At 37.8% G+C, this 27,494-nt stretch overlaps 1 protein-coding gene across 4 annotated transcripts in view; it reads right to left on the bottom strand.

The window, feature by feature from the left end:
- The window catches only part of ZDHHC14 (zinc finger, DHHC-type containing 14), a 125,615-nt gene that overhangs the window by 32,243 nt on the left and 65,878 nt on the right, over positions 1 to 27,494 (bottom strand). For 2 of the 4 annotated variants that reach the window (XM_014950748.1, XM_014950750.1), the window contains exons 2-3: positions 21,487 to 21,659; positions 5,212 to 5,370 (exon numbers count right to left, since the gene is read on the bottom strand). In XM_014950748.1, coding sequence (XP_014806234.1) covers positions 5,212 to 5,370; positions 21,487 to 21,659 — 332 coding nt within the window. The remainder of the gene's footprint in view (positions 1 to 5,211; positions 5,371 to 21,486; positions 21,660 to 27,494) is intronic. The other 2 variants (XM_014950749.1, XM_014950751.1) reach the window with 1 other exon arrangement.

The following is a 27,494-nucleotide window of genomic DNA, read 5'->3' as shown; positions in this document are numbered from 1 at the left end:
TCTTTACATCCTTCTTCTTGTTCAATATAATACCTTCATGCGCTGGGAACCATCAAGTGCCAGACACACACCCAACCATGGAGGAAGAGAGTTAAAAACCCACCTTGTCCCTGGGGGAAGCGTGCTATCCTTACCAGGTATCAGCATCCACAGACCTCATGGATTTGTCCCTCTTTTCTACATGAAAGTACATATTTTTTACACGCTTCCGTTGCTGCCTTGTATCTGCCTTTGAACTCCTCAACCATCGTTCAAATTGTTATTGCACCTAATGTATATATTTGTTTATTTTCATAGGCTCATAATATTTTTTTTGTATTTTTTCCTGCTAATTTCTCTCTTCAGTTTTCACTCTGACATCTGAGATTTACAACATAATTTACACAGTTGGGTATTATGATCACGTGTGCTTTTTTTATAAGACGACCAATACATAAGCTGCCTTCTCTGAAGTAACCTAGAATACTATTATCTTTTTTTAAAGAGACCTTCTACCGTATTTTCCAGTGCTTTGGCTTAGACTTAAAAACTCCTTGACCCACATGCCATGCTCCCTGAATTTCTGAAGTGCATCTAGCATACAGATGGCACAATCATAAACAAATAACATCTCACTTTTGTAAGTGCTGGCGTGTACTCAATTAGGCAGCCTCCCGAGTGTCCCAAAAAGAGCCAAAACCATTTCCCACATGTACAAATTGGCAAAAAAAAGCCAAAACACAAGGAAAAAAAAAAAAAAAAGGACATAGCAGCCAACTTTTTCTTTTCCTTTGTAGTTTTAACTAAAGCTGAAGAGTCACTTGAAGAGACCTGGAGCTAAGGTTTCACAGGTTCAAAAATCAGGCCCTCAAATGAAGTGAAAATTGTACTCTTTTCATTGCAGGAAATGTAAGGAAAGAAATAGGCAAAGGTCATGAAAAAGAACTGAAAGCAAGAAGGGAGATAACAAGATAATGAAGGAAGAGTGGTGAGAATGGAATTAAAACCAAGCAAAACAAATCCCTGACATCAAGTAAATACACACTGATTATAAAGGACCACAAAGCCCTGGGAAAATTATTTTCACATACAGTATCAGTGTTATAAAAACCCCATTGTTATAATGCCACCTTTCAGCCTGTTTTTAAAGTAATTTAAGTTCTCCAGGCTGGAAGATGGTGGTATCTGCAGTGACTACAGGGAAGGAAGAGCTTCTCCCAGAAGACATTGGTAACTCCCACTCTTTATCTTACATTGTGTGTGTTGTATGTTATTTTAATAATTATTTCCCTATCTTAAGAAAATAAATTTACAGCACTGGTGCCTAATCCGGGAAACTCCTTTTAAAAACAATTATTTTATCTCAATTCTGCTCTTTGGCATACTGCTGGGTAAATAACATTTTATTTTCAAAACAATAAATTAATATTCTTCAGTGAAGACCAAAACCAGAAGTCAATGCCTACGATTGCCTGGGATAAGCGCTTTACAGAAGCAATAATTTAACCAGAAAGGGGGTGTCTAATGGCTTCTAATAAAGCATATTTTCTGTCAAAATCTTGACACATGCTTTAGGATGTATAGAAAAGCAATCAATCTTGCAAGTGAGAGGAATCCTATCTCCTACAGAAAACAGAAACACTGATAGAAAAAGCCGTTATGGTGCGTGTGCCCACAGCACTACTGCCATCCTGGGTCCCCATCTCAAAGAGGTACAAAGGTGGCCAACTAGGATCCATCAAGAGTTATTGAAAAGAAAGGAATAACCCCCTTTGATCTTTGAAAAGAGATCACCAGTGATCTTTGAAAAACCAAACTAAACGTTTCAATGTTCAATTATGATACCCAATTTCAAAAATTTGAGCTTCCTCCATGGAAAAGAAATCATGTGTTGAAAGAAACACAGTGGAACCAGAGAAGAGAAGCAATCCTTATCCATCAGTCACACATAAATTTACAATATACAGATTTTGAAACAAATAGAAAGGCCATATTCTCTTACATTAATATAAAGGGTGGATCTCTTCTTCCACCACACTAGATTTTTGCCTTCCTTTGGTTGACAAGCAAAACCATGGCGTATAGTGCAAGGAAGGCTTTAGACATTTAGATTATTGGACTAAGTTGATTTATTGCTTGCCAATAATTTTTCACTGTTTCTTGTAAGTCATTTGGTACTATTTTTAAATAAATTGTTTGCAAATAGCTGCTTCACATTCAGCTTCTATTTTAGAAATCAAATTAAAAAGACAAAAATTATTTATTAAAACAAACACACAAAAAAGGAAATTACACAGTTGATGCTGAAATGACCAAAAATAAATAAATAAAAAGGTCATTTGATCATTTCAGAAGCAAGCCCAACTACTGCATGTCACAGTGGAATCAAAACCCAGCAGTAACTACCTTGAGCTCAGAATTTGTATCTGCTGTGGTTTTTCCTTTTTTTTTTTTTAAAGTCTGTATCTCTTGTGTTTACATGTACAATATTTTAAATTCATTTATAATTTTTAAGCAATATAATGGTACACAGAAAACCCTTGAGGGGGTAACTTCCAACTGCCATTCACAAAGGCAGTTAAAGAAAGTAGGACAGGAAAACACCCAAGATATTGTCCTCAGGGAACACTTATTCAACCATATTTTTGAAGGCATTACATACACGCAATAAACTGTATTTTTATGAAAATCCAGATTTTTCTGGATACTACTATGAAAATATTGTAAAGCTAAAGGAGACTATTACTACAGGTAGAACTCAAATTTGTTTGGTTTTTTTAAAGCTATTTTTTAATATTTTTATCTAAATATACCACATAGCCATTTATAAAAAAAAAGGTGATGAAAGTCAGAAATGAGCTTGAGTAACAGATACTATTACTAGAGAACTAGAAAGTTAAGATTAATTCAGAAAGGGGGAAAAACCAATAATAAATAATTTTTTTGATGTACTCACACATTTAAAATGCTCTTAAGTATTCCTTACAGAAGGAAAAGCATCAATAGAAAATACAGGATGAAGGAATCTCTCTTTCACACTGCCTTCATTTGACCAATATATTAAACATCTTTAGGTAAAAGTAGCATACTGTTTTTCCTGAGCAGTGAGTGCTGGTTTGAAGAAAGGCTCCATCCCTGTATCACACAGTCCCTGTAGTTAGTTTATAAATATGCAGCAAAAGCTTCAGGAACTATGTGGTAAAAAGGAACAAATGGCCATATTGGCAGTGAGTTGCAATCGTAAGTTACTTAAATACCCGTATGCGTGTGAAGCAGGAGTATTTTTAGATTGGCTTAGTTACATCAGCAAGGAACTAGCAAATGATAGTGATTGCTATTACAAGATTTATTCACAAAACAAAATTAAATAAAACCATCATCATATAGACAATAGATATGCAGGTAAACTGCATACACATTCTGATTAGCGCATGCACTCAGACTGTTAGTTTTCCACAGCTACATGAGCAATCCCATTTTCTTGACACCTATTTTTCCACAGCAAATTAGTTGCAGGTACTTGTAGATTCCACTTTTTGCATTCAATACACCTGAATATTTATGAGAAATATCTGTGTACTGAATCAGGGAAAGAAAAGTGCTATAAACTGTACCCTGAAGAAGTCATAGTTTATTGTAATTCCCATTATAAAAGCTGAGTAGAAAAACCACAGCATGTTCATTTCAATAAATGGATGGAATTATTTTAATACAAATAACTTCAAATTGAAACATGTGCAAGAGGAAATTACAATGATCATACCTATTTTATGAGCAGAAAAGACTAATCTCCTTGGATACAATTATCACTTATATGAGTCATTTGCTCACTCTTTTCTGATATACATTCATAATAATTCACAACTGTCGCTTCATCCCAGACATAACCATAAGACAAAGATTAAATTGTTTATGCACCATCACTAATTATATGTTTCACAGAGCAGGTTTTCCAAATGTAGAATGAAAGGATGCAATCAGGTTACAGAATAACCTGTAGAAAAATTCTTCATATCAGTTTATTAAAAAAACTGAAACACTATTTAAAAAAAAAAAAAAGCTTCAGAATGCGTGTGTAGGCATTGCTCTTATTTATGTGCTCTTGATAAAGACAACAGCCTGTAACTTTTATTTACCGCAGTGGTCAACAATTGCATTTTCACATTATCAGGTTTGATGAGCAATACCACAATGCTCCAATGTCCAGGCTACACATTTGAAATAATATTTTTCTGAAAATGGGTCAACTGCAATTCATAAACATCCCTGCTTGCCAAGTTCAATGGCTTTTGCAACACTTAAAAAATTCTAACACATCAGAAAAACTAGTTTACTGAAGGAACCATCTACAGATACCAATTGATTGTAACAGGGCCAAAAGGCCAAACTTTTCACTCTAATGTCAGTGTACTCTCACAATGTGTATCATCTAAATATGAAACTGTAATTCTTCCAACGACTGCTTTATATCTAAAAATATCCCTGCTGAATGCTGCAATTACACTTCTCAGCTGGAGACATCTTTCTATGTTATTTTCTTGCATGCGTAAGATCCAGGCTCTACAGTGTGCTAATCAGCTGCACTGAACTCTAAATGTGATCTAATTAACTAGAAAACTACTCGGATTTGATTGGTGAGGTTTTTTGGTTTGCTTTTAAATCCAGGCATATCTTAATCGCCTTGTCTGCCCTCCAAAGAAAACAGTCATGAAAGAAGACAAGATGTTCAGAGGAAAAAAAGCTCTATCATGAAAAAATATCCTTAGGTCCTGAAAAATACTACTTACTCTCAAAATAGCACGCTTGCCCAGTAATTTGTTATGGATTCTGACTTTGAAATTTCTAGTCTTAAAACTGTTCAAAGGTAAGAATCACCTAGAACCTCCTTGGCTTGGTTCTCTGCACTGGGAAGTTCATCGCAAATAATGTGCAGCCCTGTTCAAATTAGGTGTGTTCCTTGTCTTGCTGAGCTGGTCAGGGAAGATGGAGGTACCAGAAGCTATTCCTCCTTCCTAGATCAGCAACAACTCTCTGTTAGGCCAAATCTCCTCTTCTGCCTCCTCTAAAATTCCTAACGTTAACAGACCTTGTAGGAAAGAAGGATGAACGCAGCAAGTGACCTCATGAGTAATCTGGTCGCTAGGTCTGATTCTTTTCTCTCTCATACCCAGAGTATTCATTACAATATATAAGCTACTAAATTGAACATATGCCATCTCTTTTTTTACTCACCTACGCAGTTATCACAAAGGCTGCAATGTGAGGCACGAGGTGGGCGGAAAATCTTGCAAGTAAAACAGTATTTTAGTTTCACTGTCTGTCCATTGATGATCACTTCTTTTGTTCTGGGAGGGGGGCGGTATCCTCCTGAACTGGAGCCATTTGCAATATCTAAACATGGAAATAGAAGGCATTAAATTTTTCACATGAGCTATCGTGTATGCACAGAACTATCCTTGATGGCAAGCTATGGCAAGCTTCAAATTTATATTAACACACTTAAATTAAACAAGTTTTTTCCCTTCTCATTCTCCTAAAGTAACACGTAACAGAAAGGCAGTTAATTACAAATAGCATCCATAGGGACCTTGAAGTAAAAAAAACCACCACCCAAACCCAATTCTGAAATGCTGACAGCTCTTATCTCAAAGCTTACATATGCACAGAACTATCCTTGATGGCAAGCTACAGCAAGTTTCAAATTTATATTAACACATTTAAATTAAACAACTGGTGCAGGATGGTAAAACCTGGACAAGTTTTCTTCGGCATTTTCTTCATTGTTTTAGAATTCCTGTAACAACAAAATGAACACGTAACAGAAAGGCAGTTAATTACAAATAGCATCCATAGGGACCTTGAAGTAAAAAAAACCACCACCCAAACCCAATTCTGAAATGCTGACAGCTCTTATCTCAAAGCTTACACATATCCCCTAATAGTTCATAAAGAATACTTTAAAGACAACTGATCGTGTATGCACAGAACTATCCTTGATGGCAAGCTATGGCAAGCTTCAAATTTATATTAACACACTTAAATTAAACAAGTTTTTTCCCTTCTCATTCTCCTAAAGTAACACGTAACAGAAAGGCAGTTAATTACAAATAGCATCCATAGGGACCTTGAAGTAAAAAAAACCACCACCCAAACCCAATTCTGAAATGCTGACAGCTCTTATCTCAAAGCTTACACATATCCCCTAATAGTTCATAAAGAATACTTTAAAGACAACTGGTGCAGGATGGTAAAACCTGGACAAGTTTTCTTCGGCATTTTCTTCATTGTTTTAGAATTCCTGTAACAACAAAATGCCTCTCTCACAAGTGCTGCAGATATCCTACAATCTAATACAGAACCTGCACGTTTACTTAAGCAGCAGCAGCTCTGTCATTAGAGCTTGGCACACGGTAGAAATAAGATCAATCATTGCTTTGAGATCTCTTAAATTCTGTGAAACTATTCTGAACATGCTCCATTGTATTTCACAGCTCTTGCTGTTTCAAAGTCTGAAAATCTAGCTCCCAGTGTTACTTTTACACATCTTGAAGTTTGTTGCATAAAAATAGTTTCCAACTACCTCATTTGGTACAAGTAGCAGGGTTTGGGGTTCTGTTTGCTTGCTTTTGTTTTATTTTAGGATATCAGCATTCATTTTTCCAGCAACTAAAGGACTCATTAGGCTAAATCACTGAAGATCAATTTTGTCCTTTAAATGCTCCCAAGCTGAGCTATACTCTGAAAGCTGAATGTATAAAAGCTGTACCTTTTTATCTGCTCTTGTGTAATCACAAACTAAACCACAGGAGTGAAAAAACCCCAAAATCATTACTCTTGGCCGGGCAGAACAGGAAGAACAATAGGAAAGTAAAATAAACTATTTTCCAATAAGTGAACAAAACTGCATTTCAAAGTCACAGTCACCTGCACAACTGTGTTTTAAGTTGTCCCCCTCACTTTCACGTTGGACAAGCACGGGACTGGATGACAGGCTACTAAAGATCCATGATCTTTGTTTGTGCTCAAATTGTTAGAAATAACACCCCCAATTACAATTTCTGCCAGGTCTGCAGACATAGTTACACAGCCTACAAACTACACATTTTTCCAAGGGACCAAATAGAAAGCCTCCTGCCTGGCACGGTATTCAAATCTGAGAGAGCACAGCTCTGTTAGCAAGGGTGGAATTATACAATCATAGTATGGTTTGGGTTGGAAGTGACCTTAAAGTTCATCCAGTTCCAATCCCCCTGCCATGGGCAGGGACACCTCCCACCAGACCAGGTTGCTCAAAGCCCCATCCAGCCTGGCCTTGAACCCCTCCAGGGATGAGGCATCCACAGTTTCTCTGAACAACCTGTTAATATGCTATTTGGCAGCAAATGTAGCTTAAGATCCATCTGCAACATGCTCACCCAATCCATAAACATGCATCAATAAAAGTATTTGTTGGACACCACTGTAAACCTGACCACTGAAACAAAACTCTCTTCGAGAAGAAAGTGGAAGGACTGGAGCAATAGCTGGGAATGAAGGAATTTGAGTGTGAAGCTCCTAAGTGTCCCTCATGAAAATAAAGTGGTGAAAATTGAAGAAAGAGCAGCTCAGGAGCAGCCTACCAGATAGACCCTGATGAAGTACAGACATTTGATGGTACTGGAGCTAAACCAACCCCTGCCACGTTCCTGGGACGCTGGGCCAGGTCCTGTGATCTGCACGTGGAAGCACAGATTACTGTATGGCTCCCACAGCAATCAATAACACTGATTTTGACCTCAAGGGCAATACTACTTGACAGAGTATTTTTGATTAAATAAGTAGCACATTACAAGCTACTAATGTATTTACATGATGAAGCACAAATAGACAATAAAAGTTATTTAATGTGCAATATGGAATTTATTATTTTTTTCTTTACGATTATGGTGTTTAAAAGAAACTCATTAAAGATTGTGATTTTAAAGCACTCTAGCAGATACAATAATTTTATGAGGTCAATAGGAATAATTTAATTTCTTCTGGTCATAGTAAAAATCTTTTTTTTATTTGCTTGCATAACAGTTTATTTGTCCTCATGACACACTAGTTTGAGTTAAGGAACTTTTTATTTTTGTATTCTAATTTGGAACTAAGCTGAAAAGATGTTCTTTTGAGGGCACAGCACAACTGTGCTTATACTATTTAAAGCTTTTACAGATGATTCCTAAATCCAGAACACAGGGAGGCATTTCTTGTCATTCAGAGATTACATTTAAAAAGCTTCCATATTTACAATGAAAACTTCATTTCTGTAGAACAAGTTATCACATGCTGCTTGAAATGCTGAAATAAATAACTTGTGGTACTAGTACAGATCTACATATGACAATACTTTTTAGGGGAGAAAAGCACCGCAGTAAGTTTTTGTTATTAAAAGTCCCCTATAGCTGATTTTAGTTACCATAACTGGAAAAGATAAATATATTTTAATACACTGTACTTTCAGTGACATTGAAGGCTTGTAATATTATTGGTCCATTTAAAAATCCATGAACCTTACAAAACACAGCGTTATGCCCATTTCTGACTACAGTCTGGTCAAGATAGACTTAAATTGTGATTAAAAAAATGTAGGTTATTAGCCCTATTTAGCTTTTTATCTGATAAAGCACATAACACATTCATAACATGTTCATTAATAAAGCAGTGATTTCCATTTGATACTCATACTCACATTTAATTGCATAATAAATAGTCAAAAATCACTAATGAAGCCCGAGTTTTATATAGGTGTGGCTTTCTATACTGCTAGAAATGCTGATGCATTGAATTTCCTAAAATAACATTTCAGATTTTCTTCTTATACAAAATCTTATTATTCCCGAGTATGTACCTAATAATCCAAAGAAAATTACTGAAACTAAAGCCAGCATTCCCACCTTTCAAGAGGTTCAAAAACTCTTGACACTGTATCTGTTTTACTTTAAAATGGGCTCTAAAATGGTAGAATCTCAAAGGCAACTTCCCTCTTCTCTGGTGGAGAAGGGAGACTACTGGCCAGCCCATTACAGTTACAACGCTGGTTTTCTAAGAGGATTTCCTTCCAAACATTTGCAGGGAAGTTCAAGTTCACAGGGACAGTAAATCCTAGCTCTCTGAGGAAAATTAATCTCAAAATCCAAGGGTGAAAGCTGATGCAAACGAAATTAATGAAAACGGTCTTGCTGACTTTCCATGGAGTCAGGATTTTACCCACAACCCTAAATTGCACAATCAAACCCAAAAGTCCCAGTCTTTCTGTTTATTAACAATTTTTTGCTGGAAGTAAGCAACAGGGCAAGGTCAAATGTGCTTGGATTTAATCATGTCCTAGCCTCAGTGATTCTTCAGACTTCAAATGGACCGCTCAAACTTGGGTTCTAACACAGTTAAATCTTTTAATATCCTTATATCTTTTAACATATGCGGTCCCTTTAAACCTCCATTTGAGCTCTACGGTTTACATTTTTCTCTTCCAATCTGTTACTGACATAGTAATGCAAGTTATTTTACAACAAGGGTAAAGTTTTCCACTAATGGGATTGCCTTCCATCCTCTCATTTGATAACTTCTCCAGCAGCGTTAAATGTTCATGCACTAGATGGGGCTCCAGCATTTTTATTACCCTATGACAAAACCCCCAAACATACAATCCATATCCTTGCAGGACCAAGGTACCTGAAATGCTGCAAGAAAGTCACTCCAAATATTTAATGGAGATACAGCACAGGCTAGCAACCTTCTAATGGGACAACAAACTCCAATCTCTCTATTACACTGAAAACAAATGGAAGGTGCTATTGAGATGAGACACAGAGGCTGGAATCCTGTATATCACCAGGATTCTCCCACTCAATCAAGCACTTGCTTTTTTGGTCAATTTTTCTAAGATCCCAGGACAAACAGCCTCTAGAAGGTCCCACTCCATGTTGCCTCTACACAAAGTAAACATCCATGTTATGCCAGGTTTGCAATCAACTTTAAAGGGACACAATTTCAATCTTCAACAAATATAATTAGAAAAGTTAGTACCTTGAACATGTTGTTGTGTTTCCTGCTAAGAAAAGCTATGCTCCATTGTATTTCACAGCTCTTGCTGTTTCAAAGTCTGAAAATCTAGCTCCCAGTGTTACTTTTACACATCTTGAAGTTTGTTGCATAAAAATAGTTTCCAACTACCTCATTTGGTACAAGTAGCAGGGTTTGGGGTTCTGTTTGCTTGCTTTTGTTTTATTTTAGGATATCAGCATTCATTTTTCCAGCAACTAAAGGACTCATTAGGCTAAATCACTGAAGATCAATTTTGTCCTTTAAATGCTCCCAAGCTGAGCTATACTCTGAAAGCTGAATGTATAAAAGCCGTACCTTTTTATCTGCTCTTGTGTAATCACAAATTAAACCACAGGAGTGAAAAAAACCCAAAATCATTACTCTTGGCCGGGCAGAACAGGAAGAACAATAGGAAAGTAAAATAAACTATTTTCCAATAAGTGAACAAAACTGCATTTCAAAGTCACAGTCACCTGCACAACTGTGTTTTAAGTTGTCCCCCTCACTTTCACGTTGGACAAGCACGGGGCTGGATGACAGGCTACTAAAGATCCACGATCTTTGTTTGTGCTCAAATTGTTAGAAATAACACCCCCAATTACAATTTCTGCCAGGTCTGCAGACATAGTTACACAGCCTACAAACTACACATTTTTCCAAGGGACCAAATAGAAAGCCTCCTGCCTGGCACGGTATTCAAATCTGAGAGAGCACAGCTCTGTTAGCAAGGGTGGAATTATACAATCATAGTATGGTTTGGGTTGGAAGTGACCTTAAAGTTCATCCAGTTCCAATCCCCCTGCCCTGGGCAGGGACACCTCCCACCAGACCAGGTTGCTCAAAGCCCCATCCAGCCTGGCCTTGAACCCCTCCAGGGATGAGGCATCCACAGTTTCTCTGAACAACCTGTTAATATGCTATTTGGCAGCAAATGTAGCTTAAGATCCATCTGCAACATGCTCACCCAATCCATAAACATGCATCAATAAAAGTATTTGTTGGACACCACTGTAAACCTGACCACTGAAACAAAACTCTCTTCGAGAAGAAAGTGGAAGGACTGGAGCAATAGCTGGGAATGAAGGAATTTGAGTGTGAAGCTCCTAAGTGTCCCTCATGAAAATAAAGTGGTGAAAATTGAAGAAAGAGCAGCTCAGGAGCAGCCTACCAGATAGACCCTGATGAAGTACAGACATTTGATGGTACTGGAGCTAAACCAACCCCTGCCACGTTCCTGGGACGCTGGGCCAGGTCCTGTGATCTGCACGTGGAAGCACAGATTACTGTATGGCTCCCACAGCAATCAATAACACTGATTTTGACCTCAAGGGCAATACTACTTGACAGAGTATTTTTGATTAAATAAGTAGCACATTACAAGCTACTAATGTATTTACATGATGAAGCACAAATAGACAATAAAAGTTATTTAATGTGCAATATGGAATTTATTATTTTTTTCTTTACGATTATGGTGTTTAAAAGAAACTCATTAAAGATTGTGATTTTAAAGCACTCTAGCAGATACAATAATTTTATGAGGTCAATAGGAATAATTTAATTTCTTCTGGTCATAGTAAAAATCTTTTTTTTATTTGCTTGCATAACAGTTTATTTGTCCTCATGACACACTAGTTTGAGTTAAGGAACTTTTTATTTTTGTATTCTAATTTGGAACTAAGCTGAAAAGATGTTCTTTTGAGGGCACAGCACAACTGTGCTTATACTATTTAAAGCTTTTACAGATGATTCCTAAATCCAGAACACAGGGAGGCATTTCTTGTCATTCAGAGATTACATTTAAAAAGCTTCCATATTTACAATGAAAACTTCATTTCTGTAGAACAAGTTATCACATGCTGCTTGAAATGCTGAAATAAATAACTTGTGGTACTAGTACAGATCTACATATGACAATACTTTTTAGGGGAGAAAAGCACCGCAGTAAGTTTTTGTTATTAAAAGTCCCCTATAGCTGATTTTAGTTACCATAACTGGAAAAGATAAATATATTTTAATACACTGTACTTTCAGTGACATTGAAGGCTTGTAATATTATTGGTCCATTTAAAAATCCATGAACCTTACAAAACACAGCGTTATGCCCATTTCTGACTACAGTCTGGTCAAGATAGACTTAAATTGTGATTAAAAAAATGTAGGTTATTAGCCCTATTTAGCTTTTTATCTGATAAAGCACATAACACATTCATAACATGTTCATTAATAAAGCAGTGATTTCCATTTGATACTCATACTCACATTTAATTGCATAATAAATAGTCAAAAATCACTAATGAAGCCCGAGTTTTATATAGGTGTGGCTTTCTATACTGCTAGAAATGCTGATGCATTGAATTTCCTAAAATAACATTTCAGATTTTCTTCTTATACAAAATCTTATTATTCCCGAGTATGTACCTAATAATCCAAAGAAAATTACTGAAACTAAAGCCAGCATTCCCACCTTTCAAGAGGTTCAAAAACTCTTGACACTGTATCTGTTTTACTTTAAAATGGGCTCTAAAATGGTAGAATCTCAAAGGCAACTTCCCTCTTCTCTGGTGGAGAAGGGAGACTACTGGCCAGCCCATTACAGTTACAACGCTGGTTTTCTAAGAGGATTTCCTTCCAAACATTTGCAGGGAAGTTCAAGTTCACAGGGACAGTAAATCCTAGCTCTCTGAGGAAAATTAATCTCAAAATCCAAGGGTGAAAGCTGATGCAAACGAAATTAATGAAAACGGTCTTGCTGACTTTCCATGGAGTCAGGATTTTACCCACAACCCTAAATTGCACAATCAAACCCAAAAGTCCCAGTCTTTCTGTTTATTAACAATTTTTTGCTGGAAGTAAGCAACAGGGCAAGGTCAAATGTGCTTGGATTTAATCATGTCCTAGCCTCAGTGATTCTTCAGACTTCAAATGGACCGCTCAAACTTGGGTTCTAACACAGTTAAATCTTTTAATATCCTTATATCTTTTAACATATGCGGTCCCTTTAAACCTCCATTTGAGCTCTACGGTTTACATTTTTCTCTTCCAATCTGTTACTGACATAGTAATGCAAGTTATTTTACAACAAGGGTAAAGTTTTCCACTAATGGGATTGCCTTCCATCCTCTCATTTGATAACTTCTCCAGCAGCGTTAAATGTTCATGCACTAGATGGGGCTCCAGCATTTTTATTACCCTATGACAAAACCCCCAAACATACAATCCATATCCTTGCAGGACCAAGGTACCTGAAATGCTGCAAGAAAGTCACTCCAAATATTTAATGGAGATACAGCACAGGCTAGCAACCTTCTAATGGGACAACAAACTCCAATCTCTCTATTACACTGAAAACAAATGGAAGGTGCTATTAGATGAGACACAGAGGCTGGAATCCTGTATATCACCAGGATTCTCCCACTCAATCAAGCACTTGCTTTTTTGGTCAATTTTTCTAAGATCCCAGGACAAACAGCCTCTAGAAGGTCCCACTCCATGTTGCCTCTACACAAAGTAAACATCCATGTTATGCCAGGTTTGCAATCAACTTTAAAGGGACACAATTTCAATCTTCAACAAATATAATTAGAAAAGTTAGTACCTTGAACATGTTGTTGTGTTTCCTGCTAAGAAAAGCAGACAATGCAATAAAAAACCCCGAAAATTTATGTATGACCTATAACATCTGAAGAGCAAACAAACAAAAAAAACCCAAAAAAGACACCAACAAAATAATCAACCACCCAAAAAAACCCTGCAAAAATGCAAACCTCCTCTAAGAAATGACTTCCTCTGTGTTTAACCACTTAGATTTAAGACATATGCTTAATAACAGCGGGCTCCAAGAGGAAAGAGTAAGTTAATTTTTTTAGGGAAAAGAACTTACTCAACATTTTCTTGTTTCCAGACAGTAATCTCAGGGACAAACAGTACTGGGAACCTGGCTTAGACTGAAACCAGCAGCTGCAAACTGCATGCTTCACATAATTCTTCTGATAGCCAACAAGATACACTGACCAAATATTGCTCCTGACTTTAGATAAAAGACTTACTGCCTCGATTTCAGAAAAACCTATATATTACTTTCTTAAGAGTAGAATTGCGTCACCTTCTTGAAGTTTAAAACTTTACATGAAAGGTATTCTCACCCCCTGAAAGAAATGTGATCTTCAGTGATTTGCTGAGGGAAAGAAGCAGAGAGAGGAAAAGCTTTCTGAAAGACTTACCTGACACACAAAGTAATTTTACTGAATTTATTTTAAGAATATTGTTTAAAGCGTGCAGTATCGGGTATCACTATGAGCCTACCAAGCTGGTATCCCGCCTTCGGAGAGAAAGAAAAACATACCCACGTTGTACTCCTAAGTGGTCTGTATTTGCTCAGGCTACTGTCATTCTCTGAAAAGCCTATGCTGTGGCACAGATTTAATTTTATAAGGCTCTAAGGAAATCAAAATTGTGCATTTCAAAACAACTGGAAGACAGGCGAGGAACTGCGGAAAAGTCTCAAATGTAGTCTTGAGAGCCAAAGGCAATGAGAGAGACAAGACAAAACCAACTTCCAGAGACTGTGTAGCTAATTCAGGGCTTTTGAAAAAGCACAGAAAGCAAACAGAAATTGTGAACTGGCCTGAGCTGGTTGTACAGAATAAATTAGGAAGACATACGTAAGTTACGACAGCTACCCTGAAGAAAAATGCAAAGCATTTCCTTGCTATAGATGGGCCTTTTTAAGGGTGGAAGGATAAATGACCCTGATCATCTTTTTATTTATCTGCATCGTCTATCCACTGCAACAGAGATCAATATTGTAGAAAAACTGTTAATCTTGTAGATGTATATGGAAAAACGCTTTCCCATCTGGGAAACCATTCTTCTGGGTTTGGTTATACTTTTTAAACCTTCATATTTAGAAGTTTATTATCCCATAAACATTTTTCCACTTGAGGGGATTTCACACTAAAATAACTACAAGAGACACATATCATAACTGCAAAGAGGTTACAAAGTAAGGCTGCTCCTAGTTTTCATGTTCCCAGAGAAACAACAGCCCCTCTCAATATAGTATTTTGTGCGGTAGCAGAAAACATGCTTAGATGCACCATATAAAGAATGCAACCGCCACTGGGGTTGCCCTGGAGAAAACAACTTCAATTGTCACAAAAGTTATAGTTGAAGTAAAAATACTAAATCAACAAGTATAACTTCCCATTTAAGGGATGAGGAGGGTGGGGAGAAGGTCCTGCTGCATTTGACAAATTATAGCTCTTTCATAGCAAATAACCCTACATTATCTTCAGTGATTTTGCATTATACAAGCCTCATGCGTCTAGTTGCTTTTGTTCTATTATGCCATATGAAGCTATACACCTTATTTCTGAGGTTTTCAGATGCTTAAGCAAGATGATTCAACCACTTCTGAAACTCAGATGAACAGCAAACACCTCTATCATAACACAGAATTTGAAGAAAGCAGCTGAAATCTAGCACATGCTGCAGCCTTTGAGCTTAGCATGTAACTTCTGCCAAAATTGGTGCAGGAAAAAAGTGAGGGGGCAGGCAGTGGGGAGATCACAGCTCAGATATTCTCAGCAACAGTTTGTTAAGAGCTATAGAGTAAACGTCCAGATTTCTTTATTGCAGAGCACATGTTAACTCCAATTATGAACAGACTATGAACACTCCATCACTTCAGAGAAACTAAGGATGTCACGTTTGAGCAGAACCAAGCGTATTGGAGACTGCTGTGGTCAGGCACTCAAGGTAACGAACCTGGCTCTCCCTGTGACCATCTCCTCATGAAGCTGTGAGGGAATCCCATCACAGAAACACAAGGTGAGTAAAAAGCCGAGTGGAAGGAAGGATCCGAAAAAGGGGAAGACAGACAATGAAAGATGCAACCAAGCAGGATCCAGGTAGGAGCCATGAAGGCAGGGCTGAAAATATATAGGAAATATATATATATATATATATGAATATATATAGAGGAAAGAGAGGGCAGAACTCCAAGGTCCATGATACAATACAAATAAGATGCAGAAAAGAGACCCAGAGTTGACTCTAAACACCAGAATGCACAGGATTCTCCAGAAAATGGAATCAAGTCTCAAAGAACCTTCTGAAACAGACTGTGGTAACTTGTTTCTGTGCCAATGCCCAAATAATAATGCATCGTTATAGTGCTGCCTTCTGCCTAACCTCTCCAGGTTTTTGTTACTCAAAGAACAACTTATTGCTCATTTTCATTATTTTTTTTGGTCTTTATAACCACTGGATTATGAAAATAAGGCATCTATGCCAATAAGCAACCAGTTTAAATACCTCATCTTTTAAATAGTGCCAAGAACACCACTAATATTTACAGCCTGTCTATATGTCTGCCATTCTATAAGAACAAAGAATTAAAGTGCACATCATGGAAAAAATCTAAAGTGACAATTACACCATTTCAAAACCATGGATACAATTAAATATTGCATATATGAGTACTGGATTTGAAAACTGAGGTGCTTTGCTGTGGTTAATTGGGAAAAATCCTTTAATAAAAGCATATTTAAAACATGATTTACAGAACACTCAAGGTTTCACCAAGCAGCTGGGTATAGTGGTGAAAAATATCTGTCATAGCACGATAACTAAATCCTAATATCTACTCTTCAACAACTCGCTTGCAATCTCATTTAGCAAACCGCCATCATTATCATCTTTATATCTAATTACTGAGAAGGTAAATTTCCATTAGAGAGCCCATCTGTTTTACATAAAAAGAACAGGTTATACAAGTTTTGTTCTGAAATTTTTTTTCCCAACTGCACCATCATTATTACTAGTAGATAATCAGCAAGTAAATTTCAGTAGCAACTTTATTAATGGATTGTAACTTCATTTTCTGCCTAAGGGACTCAAGAAATTGAAAGAAACAGACACAGAAATGGAAAGGTGCCCACAGAGATGACAGGGAATGTGGGATAGGACCTAGATGGATACTACTGTTCTTTTCAGTGTCTTATCCTCCTCTCTGTTCCCTTCTCAAATGCAGACGCGAAAGCTTCCCACTGTTTGGGAAGATTATTTCATTAATTTTCAAACAGTTTAAAGAATCAGGACTATGATTATTCTATAGCTGAACTTATCAGCCACCAGCATACGAGGCACAATTCAAAACACTGTATCTGGCTGACTTTTCTAAACTGATGACCATCTGTTTTAACTCAGCAAACTGTTCTCAGTAAGGGAAGCAACAACAAGTATATCCTTACTTTAACCACAGTTAAGAAGACTTCCCTCAAATATGTTTTTCTTCATATACAGTAATGCTTTTCTTTACAATGATCTCCCATTATAGTAGGAATAAATTATTCTCTCGACCATCAGTACTTATCCCATTACAGGGAAAAAAAGAAACAAAACAAAGCAGAACACCAGCAGTAAGAAGCCAAACGATCTGTCTGCAAGTCTGGATTCTAACCAACTTTGAAATCCTATCCTTAGCCAAAAATAGCTTAAAATAAATTTGTTAATATAAAAAGTGAAAGCAAGATAGTTGATCAACAGGCTCGGACAGAAATGTCTTCCCTTCTAGTTCTGGTTTAAATAGATTTCACTAGTGCAGACTTTCATACAGTGTCCTCCTATGGTGCTCCAGCCCTTTCCTAATGAGAATATCTGCTGATTAGGTACAGCTGTGCCCCAAACCGTGCTGCTTTTCTAAGGTAAAAGGCCAGCAAACACAAATGGATTGGTTGTATGCATTACGTAAGATGGTGTGCGAGTTGTTCAGTAGAAATAGGTGATAAATTAAAAACAAGTTCAGTATTAATTTAACAACACTTAAGCCTTCATTTTTAGATTACCTTTAAATGCCAAATTTGATAAAAGTGAAATTTAATGGAAACAAACAACTTTTTTTTTTCCTCTTAATGTTCATGTTTTATTTTATTTAGAAAGCAGAACTGCTTCTTTATTAAATGTCTTAAGTGACTCGTATCAGGTATGATAGACATCTACTTTTACTCTTTGGACTCTGTTACTCATCATTAGGACAGCAGAGACCAGGATGATGACCATTAAGACTACTTCTGCTTCACCTCAAGAAGAGCAAAAAAAATAGGACTGCTGGAATTGCTGGAGGGAAACAGCTGGGAGAGGTCATGGGGGCAGACTTATGAAGTGCAAAGGTTTAACAGAAATTTAAGTTCAAGTAAATCTTGCTGAAGGTTATTCAGTTAGAAAGATATTCTTACAATTTCAAATATCTAATAATTATATTTACCTTTTGATCGTAAGGCATTTTATTGGGAACTCCAGTACTGAAATAGGCAAAGAATGTCCACTGCTCCCCAAATATTGCATTAATAAAACTGAAGGAAAAGACCATTTTTAAAAACACAAAGTACTCACAAGCCACCACAGTAAAATTAGTAATATAGTTATACAGGAAGCTCTACTTCAAAATGGCTCTTTCTGGAAAACTCTAAAATTAAAACAATTGTTCACCTACAAATTATAACACAATTTTATGCTAGAAAGGGGCATTCCTTTTTGGCAATACTGAAGAATATACCTGCCTGAATTCCATCCTCCTCCCACAAGTTATTCCTACAGAGAGGATAACTTTTTACTGAGAAGAGGTGGGGGCAAAAAAGAGAAAGGAGGGGGAAATTATAACTTTCCCATATTTCCCCAAATAGTTCTGAGATGCCTTTTTTCCCCCCACTATCCAAGCTCTTCTTCCCAGCTATAAAAAAAATGCTATTACACATTATAGCAACTTGCACATTTCTATGCAGCACATTATCTACTCAGTATTTGATTCTGAAAAATGTTTGCAGTGACAGCACTGGCATAAGCTAAAAAATAAGCTCTAAAATCGGTCTTCCTAAGAAATCTGTTAGCTTTCTCAGCAACACAAATTTGAACTTTGGCATCTGTTTTCCACATATCTGAATTCTGTGAATATTAGGAATTCTTCTATTACACAAGCAAGGACTGAAATTATTGTTTTTGAAGAGAACTCCAGTTCCTCAGTATAAACACATTCCATATCCACTTTCAATGTTTTTTTGGAGTGTGGTGAGAATATGGCTTCACAATACTCCTCCATTTCTGATTTAATTTCTTTAGGGCCTGTCAGGGCAGGTTGACAGAAGATTTTGTTTTTAAATAACCCAAAGTGCAATATCAGAAAGTGAGCAAACACCAGAAATTTATATGAATTTAAATTCACCCATCTGAGATTGAGCTATCTGGGACATCTAGGACCTAACCGTCTTCTTCTCAGTGTGATATGTAGAGTATGGTCCTTGCCCAAAGCTAAGTCCTGCCTGGCTAAACGTAACCTTCTTGCTGTCATGGCAATCACATCTGGCTCCTGGCTCCCCACAATTAGTCCAAACAATGTACAAAAGCAATGTGGGTTTTCTTCCTGCAGCGTGAATGCCAGCAGAATACACTGTCTTCAGAAAGCTATACCAGCTCTCTAAAATTTGGTGAACTACACATCTCAGACTTCACACACCCATGAGAAGAGAGTTCCTTCCCACAAAATTCAACAGCCACGTTACATGATCACACAGTTCCAAAAGCCTCAAACCTGCTCAAAGAGCAGAGTAAGTACAATTAGCTGCTGCACGTGAAGGATTCTTCAAACGCATTGATTCCATTTCAGAACTCAAATCCAAACACTTGGAAATACACAAAATGCTGTTTGTTACACAGACACACTTTTAACTTAACATAGTATAACAGCTGCATTCAGACCTTTCCAAATCTGTTGAAAGAAAATGATGCCACTGAAGTGACAATCAATGAACTGGTGACTATATTTTGAAATTCTGCTTCTTCGTAAAATAATCCACACCAAAGATAATGTGCATGTTTCCATAAAACAAAACCATTCATCCACCTCTGACAGTAGTTTTCTCAAACTGAGCCTTTCAGACAAGATTTTTTTTAATTGCAATTAAACCATTAGATTCAAACAATCACTAAAGTATGTATGTATTTAAAACCAAACTTGTTACCTTTCCTCTGCTAAAGGCCTAAAATAGGCATTACAAGCTGATAGCTTCTTTTTATCTTAACATTTCTTTGTCCAACAGATCTCTTAAGTGGAAGATACAGCTTCACCATGTGCTCGCTGTCTCTTAACAGCTAAGTAAGAGGAAACTAATGCCGTATTGTTGTTAACATTTTGCTATTTTGACATGAATTCTCCTATCATTCTCACTTACTGGCGTGGTTCACAGTGTGATTTTGGTGGATAAAAAAATACATTTGCTTTCTGAGGAAAATAAACCAGAACTGCTCCACCTGTACACCATCATAACATGATGTCAGAGTCCAAAGCAATGACATCCATTTTTCGCCAAGGCTTTGTGGAGAAAAGATAGCCTAGATAACCAGAGAAAACCTAGTCAGAAGCCAAGCCCTCAAATTCACACTCTACAGATGGCAGAAACATCTGCAACAACAGCTTTAGTGCACTCATTTGCTTCTACTGCATTAAAGTATTTGTCACAGTGAACAAAGCCCAAGACTGTACTATAGTATTAAGCATCAAGGACCCCGCAGGTATTTCTCCCGTGCTTGCCAAAACCTGTTATCTGTCTTTTCAATTATATCAGCAAGCGTTCCTCTGGAATTGCTTCAGAGCCCAGGATTTCCATTGACCACCATATCAAAGCAGATATGGTAGCCAATAGTGAGCTTTAGCAGCTTACTAAAAAAATAAGCAAAACCCTCACTGTTTATGAAGCAGCTCTGCAAACTCCTCCTGTTTTTTCTTATCCAGGTAGCACATTTTAGCTATTCAGTGTATTGGCAGCTGTAGAAATTCCACAACTAGAATTCAGTTAACAATTCCCTTGATAAATGAGGCTGATTAAAATCTGCCTCATTAAAATCCGTGTAAAGCCAGCCTTTAATTGTGTGGGCTTTACACAGATAAAAAATACTAACATTTTATTACTGTTAATGAAGAGAAATCTTCCCAAGACTGCATCAGCTTACAAGACTCTATATTAACAGTGAGACTTATCTGACTCTTTTGCAATATAAATAACAATGTAATTAAATTCAGTTAAACTCTGAGGGTACATAACTTTAAAAGATGCACAATTGTAGAACCTTTGCAATATCAGCCCTCTTGCCAAAAACACTTTAGAAAGTATTCTCTTGTGTACCAGAGACTTCCACCATACTTGCTGAAAAGTATTTACAGTAATAACTATTGCTCTCCAAGGCCAGGATTTTGTTTACTGTCTTTCTTGGTGAAGAACTGATCAACCATCTTTCCACAGGAATCACTGCAATGTCACCAGGCATTACAGCTCCAGAACAATTACTGTGGCAAGATAGGAGTATCTCCTCCCACGAGCAGAGCAGCACACTGCCTTCACACAGCACATGCACCCTGGGGAGGAAAGCGAAGAGACAACAGACCTTCAGTGTTACCTATTTGTCTCTCTAGATCTGCTGCTTCATCTGGTGTTGCGCGTGGGAGGACACCAGGATCACTGAAACTAGTACGCAGCAGGGTCCCCATCACGAAAAAGAAAAGAATCCCACCGATTGCAGGTATAGCAGGTGTAATCTTCTCTGACAAATACGGACAACTGGGAAAAGAAAGAAGATAAAACATAATCAATAATACATACTGCAACTTGCCCTCAAAAACTGTTTACCATTATAAATGCCTATGAAGGATTCACTTTCTTCTATCGACAGCTCACTTGTCTTGGAACATTATTTAAAGCTGAAATTTCTGTTTATGTGTTCATCACACTTCTGAAATTTCTCATAATCTGTTTAATATAATAAAGGTCCAAATAGCATAATAAAGACATCACTAATATGCAATAATCATTTACAGAAGAAAAGAAAATATTTATAACAGGCTATTATAAGTACATCTATTTGTTCTATTGCCCAACTACATAGAGTAAATTGGGGGGCGGGGAAGAGGAAATAATCTGAAGACATTCAGCAATAAAAAGCAAAGCATGAAATAAGCCATACTGAAAAAAAATGTAATTAAGTCTATAAAACGAATTTATTGTCCATCACAAAGATGGTGCTCAAGAACTTGCACCTGTGAAACATTCCTATAATAGTCTTGATATATACCAAGATTATAACGCCACGACTGGTTCTCTTTCTTAATCCATTTCTTGTAACTTGGTAAGCTTGTTTACTCATTCACAAAGTAAGACAAGTACAAATGAGAGTGCAAGACACCTGGAAACATATAATCCAGCTGCAATATCAACAGTACTTTACCAGCCTCAAAAAGACAAAGGCTCTGTGCTTGGCAGATTTACAACGTACACCTAAGCATTAAGATTGGATCCCAGTTTTAGCAAGTTTTCCCCTATGCTTCATGTGTAATAAAATCAAAATGAGCAGAAGCATTGGAATCTGAACACCACACAAACAGAAGTATCTCTTTAGGAGATAGGAACACTTAGACGTTACACAGGACGCCGCTGCCGTTAATCCGAGTCACACAATAAGCACTGCAGGATCATCTTAGAAAACACACAGGCTGAAGACTCTCGTCACATCTCTTACATTAAGTAGAAGGGACAAACACACAACTGGCTTCATGCGTTTCTGATGTCTGCATGGGAAGTCATAAAATGAGCCTAAAACAAACATAAGCCAAAATCCAACAAGTTCTAGGCCTTAGGGCTTTGTGAAAATAGATGAAGTATTAGAGGTATTAGATGATTGATACCTAAGCTTCTAGGTATCAATCCACTTTAATTCTTCCCTGTTTCTGCTGACTGCCTTAAATGACGATTCGGACGCGCGAGCTTTTGCACCGCACGCCAGTTAACCTCACTGGAATGTTAACTCCGAGCAAGTGATGACAATGTCAACTTCACTGTCCATCACTTCTGCCGACAAGACGGGGAGAGAATGGAAACACTTTTCATACCAGCCACCATGTACCAAGCATTTATCTCCCTGCATAATCCTGTTAAATGTACTTGGCCATTCCGCAGAACGCCCTGGGGTCCACGGATGCAGTGAGTCCAAACGCATTACACGGCACGTCGTGCCATCACCATGAGTGGAATTCATCTTTTCCCCGACATGAATGTAATCTTACAGGTGTAACAAGTTATGAAAGATTAAAGAGACAACTTGGTATCAAAAAAAAAAAAAAAGGCGAGGGGCAAGAGATACTCTAGTTTCATTAAGTTTCATATAATGAACAGACTTTAGAATCATAGAATCATTGAGGTTGGAAAAGGCCCTTGGGATCATCGAGTCCAACCATCAACCCCACTCCACAAAGTTCTCCCCTACACCATATCCCCCAACACCACATCTAAACAACTCTTAAACACATCCAGGGATGGTGACTCAACCACCTCCCTGGGCAGCCTATTCCAGTGTCTGACCACTCTTTCTGTGAAGAATTTCTTCCTAATGTCCAGTCTAAACCTACCCTGTTGCAGCTTGAAGCCATTCCCTCTTGTTCTACCACTAATTGCTTGTGAGAAGAGACCAGCACCAACCTCTCCGACAATGTCCTTTCAAGTAGTTGTAGAGAGTGATGAGGTCTCCCCTCAGTCTCCTTTTCCTCAAACTAAACAGTCCCAGCTCCTCCAATTGCTCTTCATAGGATTTATTCTCCAGGACCTTCACCAGCTCACTCCAGCACCTCGGTATCTCTCTTGTATTGAGGTGCCCAAAACTGGACACAATACTCTGAGCCCTGAGGAACACCACTTGTGACCGGCCACCAGCTGGATTTAAACTCCATTGACCACCACTCTTTGGGACCGTCCATCCAGCCAGTGCTCGACCCAGCAGATCGTATGCTCATCCAGGCCATGCGCAGTCAGTTTTTCCATGAGAATACTAGCAATACTAAATACTTAGGAATACTAAAGTATTCCATGAGAATACTTTAAATACTAGGAAATGTGCTTCAGAAGCACACTTGTAGAAAATCAGTTTCAGTGCTAACTAAAGGAAACTGCAGCAAGACAGCTGGTGGATATAAGCCTTGCTCCCTTCATGTCAGAGAAGTCGGAGTGAACAACCAGAGAAGCTTTCATACCATGTAAACATCACGCTGCTCAGTTTATTTCTTGCCACAAAGGATTACTGAAATCAAAACTACTGTAATATGCTCAGAGCAGAGCACAAATTGGCTGCAAGAACGTATTTTAAAAGGATTATGGAGAACGTGTACATTAATGAACACTAAATATAGCACAGTGCTATTATTCTTCTATTGCATTATTCATTACACATACCAAAGAAATTGCAACTGTGATGAAGTCTGTTGACCAAACAAGAGCTGTATGTGTGCAAAAGGTACCAGGAGATAATCTCAGGGCAGCAGCACAGTAGGTGCAACACAATTTAGACAGGCACCAATGCAAAACCAGCAGTGGCGGCTACCTCTACAACTTGACATCCTGACAGTGACAAATCCCCCAATTTCACAGGGAATCAGTCGAAAGAACAAATTCCTGCAGTGAAATACCTTAGGAAAGCCTTGTGTTGCTGAAAAGTGATGATGTCGTTATAGTAAAACAGCATTAAAATGTTTCTCTCTGCCTTGCTGAACTGAGTCCATCTGCAAAGTGTGACAAAAACCCAACAACCACCCTCAAAGCCCTGCATGCTCTTCACCACAGGCAAGTGTAAGGTAATCTGCTTTGCCTAAAGGTGTATTCAGGGTTTAACACCCTGTATTTTATCAACTTTGACTCGGAATTACTTCAGTAATAACATAGAAAAGAATGAAGATGTCATCTTGGGGCATCATGGGCCCAGGGAAGTGGTTGAGGCACCATCCCTGGAGGTGTTCAAAAGATGGGCTGACGTAGTGCTGGGGGACATGGTTTAGTGATGTTTTTTTTTTTGTCAGAGTTAGGTTGATGGTTGAACTAGATGATCTTGAAGGTCCAATCTAGAGGATTCTATGATCTTTGGCAATTAATGCTCCCCCTAATCAGAAATTATTTCAAGGGAGAAACAAGCCCTTACAGGGATTCCGATAGTAAGCTCAGGCAGGACCATTCAATCCAGTCTGACTTATGTATGAACAGATCATATATTATAACACGGTCTTACAGATAGATAAGTGATATCTATCCTTTTATCCTTATTGTCTCCTGGATTATTAAAAAATCCACTAAAAGTGGCTTCAAAGTAAAAATGTGGATTTTTAGTTAAAAACTGTCAATACATCTGTAGCAATTCACTTTATATAAATAAAACTTATATTTGCGTGCTTATATAGCAAATGTATTTGTACTGCTACATTAAGTCAGTATTATTTTAAACAATTTGCTTTAGTGTTACTACTTCTGTCAAATACTGTACACAGAAAAGGATTATTCCTAATGTTTACTCAAACTGGTTAATTAATTTGCTTCAAATGAGTTTGCATCATTTCAGGCATGAGCTTTCCTCAGACATTAAAAGAAATAGCTCTTCTGGGTGGTATTTTCAGTGAGTTTTTAAAGCAAACCCTAGCAGGTATTTCCTGGCAGCAAATTTCCAAACTTCCCTGCAGAGGCTCTCCCTGCACAGAGGACTCTCCATCTGCAGCACCACTTGTGGTAAAGCAGCACAGAGCTCCAGAACAAATCTCTGTCCTACTTGCAGAGCAAGCAGTGAGAAACCTTTTAAAATCAGCACTTGGTAACTATTAGATGTGAAGTGACATCTTCTGTTTACATCATACACACAGTAAAACAACTGCCCTTAATTGGTATCTGTAATGATAGCAAGTACTGACTCAGTCCAACCCAAAAAACAGATTTTTAGGAAGAACTACTTGACCATAGAACCCACTAGAAGTTGTTATTATAGAAATAGCTTCTTCGGAAAGCAATGTTTGGATTTGCGCATAGCAACCAGCAACAAAACCTGAAGTTTTGATTTAATTAATGGAGGTGCTTCATACAAATCAGCCCTGCTTTCTGCTTGGTTTCTCAGCTGCTTTTTTGAAGCATCGCGTGAAAGCTTGCATGAGTGTAAGAGGGAAATAAAACCTGCAGGAAGACTAGTCTGTCACAGCTAGATAAAAATAAAAACACAATTGCATTTAAGAGATAATTATCAAGCATCGTTCCTGTAAACGAAGGATGCAAGAGAGCAACAAAAGTAATTCTTGCCACCCAGCAGCCTTCTTAAGTGGGTAACCAATGCTACCAAGATCAGCAGAAAAATACACGTAGTATTGTACTGAAGAGCAGATGCAGCGAGAGTCCTACAACTTTCAAGCTCTTTCATTAGAAAAGAGGAGGGGGAAAAAAAAAAAAAAAAAAAGAAGCAGCCTCCTTAAGGTTTTTTTGGAAAGATGAAGGTTTTCCTGAACAGTTCACTGACAGTTGTTGTTATTCACTGATGGGGAGATACAGCAACTGACAATATCCAGTAGAGATGATGGAGATGTGGAGAGAGTCTTAACTTGGAAAGAAGCTAACCCTGTACTTACCAAAAAACGTGAATAAATAATAACTCCACTTAACTAAAGAGCACAAAAAAGACAAGGTTTCATACCTATGAGAAATTAGAGATGTTGCTTAATATTTGCTAAGCTGTCAGGCAGAAAACAATAAAAGTACAGATTTTATGAAAAGATGTAGTAGCCAATACATTTAATTACACTAATTAAAAAAAACCCCAAACCACCAACCAAAAAACAACCAAGACTGTTCATTCTCCTACAACATCAGGTATTGCCCATTTAATATACCAGTAGCTACTGGCACGCAGGTGGTGTCCAACACAAAGAGAGGCAGCCTGGCTGGGTTTCACATGAAACACGTTAACATCTGAATGAGACTCTGCTGCTTTCCTTAAAATAACCCAAACGGTTTGGGTTTTGTCCTTCTATTCTTATTTATGGTCCCTCTCAGCTCCCCCTTCCTTTCAAATCCATTGCATCATTGCTCCAAGTCACTCGGTCCCCAACTTCTGACCTTACACCAACACAAATCTTTGTCAGGTTCTTTTGCGAGTCAAGCTGGTTTACTAAAATGTATGAAAATGGCACCGTTCTGCCGACTTCTCTTTCCACCTCTTTAACAAATGAAATATGCACTTGGAAAGGAGCATTAATACTAGCACAAGGCAAGGGAGACAGAAGCACACACCAAAACTAGAAGGAGAGGGAAGGTGGGACAGAGGGAGGAGACCTCCATTTCAGCGGCTGTGGGTAAGGTTTTCACTCAGATCACTGCCTCTTGAGAAACCACATTCTAACCTCAACCTCTTTCATGTTAAAGATGGCAATGGAATACCCATGTAGATAGATTAAAGGCAAATCAAGACTCTGGGCCTGAAGAGCAAAAGCAGCTTATAATTTATTTTTCTAATGACAAGTTACCAGTTCAAAGAAAGTGGCCAAAGACGTGCACGCAGACCACACCACAGTGGAAGACACAAGGATGGGCAAAACATGAGGGCACAGC

The sequence above is a fragment of the Calidris pugnax genome, unplaced genomic scaffold (genome assembly GCF_001431845.1).
Source record: "Calidris pugnax isolate Ruff unplaced genomic scaffold, ASM143184v1 scaffold24, whole genome shotgun sequence".
NCBI lineage: Eukaryota > Metazoa > Chordata > Aves > Charadriiformes > Scolopacidae > Calidris > Calidris pugnax.
The sequence above is the reverse complement of the archived record's forward strand: the minus strand, read 5'-3'. Positions and strand labels throughout refer to the sequence as shown.